Source organism: Anneissia japonica, unplaced genomic scaffold, assembly GCF_011630105.1.
Source record: "Anneissia japonica isolate Jap-2015-1 unplaced genomic scaffold, ASM1163010v1 scaffold66718_len955_cov83, whole genome shotgun sequence".
Classification (NCBI taxonomy): domain Eukaryota; kingdom Metazoa; phylum Echinodermata; class Crinoidea; order Comatulida; family Comatulidae; genus Anneissia; species Anneissia japonica.
Genome location: NW_022686997.1, coordinates 1 through 963, shown reverse-complemented (window position 1 = coordinate 963; position 963 = coordinate 1). Strand labels below are relative to the sequence as shown.

The 963-nt window shown below is 38.9% G+C and overlaps 1 protein-coding gene across 1 annotated transcript; it reads left to right on the top strand.

Moving 5' to 3' along the window:
- Window positions 1–22: 22 nt before the first annotated feature.
- Window positions 23–955, top strand: LOC117118119 (mucin-22-like; the record flags this gene model as incomplete). Its single annotated transcript, XM_033262624.1, has 1 exon — window positions 23–955. A coding segment is annotated over exon 1 (904 nt), but the record flags the coding sequence as incomplete, so codon positions are not given.
- Window positions 956–963: the final 8 nt, after the last annotated feature.

Genomic DNA, 963 nt, shown 5'->3' with positions numbered 1-963 from the left:
CAGTCAGAAACAACAAGTTTGGAATTAGCTACAAGTAGACCAACTACAAACATGGGTACAACTCATTTAGATACAACAAGTGTGGAATTAACAAGTAGCTCAACTACAAGCATGGTTACAACTGAGTCTGACACCATAAGTGTAGATATTACGAGTGGTGGTCAAGCTACGAACAGTGCTACAATTCAGCCTTATACCACAAGTGTGGATTTAACAAGTGGTGATTCACCTACAAGCATTGTTACAACACTGTCTGATAGAACAAGTAGTGGTATAACTACAGAAATGGCTACAACTGAGTCTGATACAACAAGTGTGGAATTGAAAAGTAGCTCAACTACAAACATGGTTACAACTCAGTCTGACACCACAAGTGTGGATATTACAAGTGGTGGTCAGGCTACAAACAGTGCTACAATTCAGTCTTACACCACAAGTGTGGATTTAAAAAGTGGTGCTTCACCTACAAGCATTGCTACCACTCAAACTGATAAAACAAGGAGCGGTATAACTACAGAAATGGCTACAACTGAGTCTGATACAACAAGTGTGGAATTAACAAGTAGCTCAACTACAAGCATGGTTACAACTGAGTCTGACACCACAAGTGTGGATATTACAAGTGGTGGTCAAAGTACAAATATTACTACATCTCAGCCTAACACAATAGGTATGCTTACTTATCAGTCAGAAACAACAAGTTTGGAATTAGCTACAAGTAGACCAACTGCAAACATGGGTACAACTCAGTCAGATACAACAAGTGTGGATTTAACAAGTAGCTTAACTACAAGCATGGTTACAACTCAGTCTGACACCACAAGTGTGGATATTACAAGTGGTGGTCAAAGTACAAATATTACTACATCTCAGCCTAACACAATAGGTATGCTTACTTATCAGTCAGAAACAACAAGTTTGGAATTAGCTACAAGTAGACCAACTGCAAACATGGGTACAACT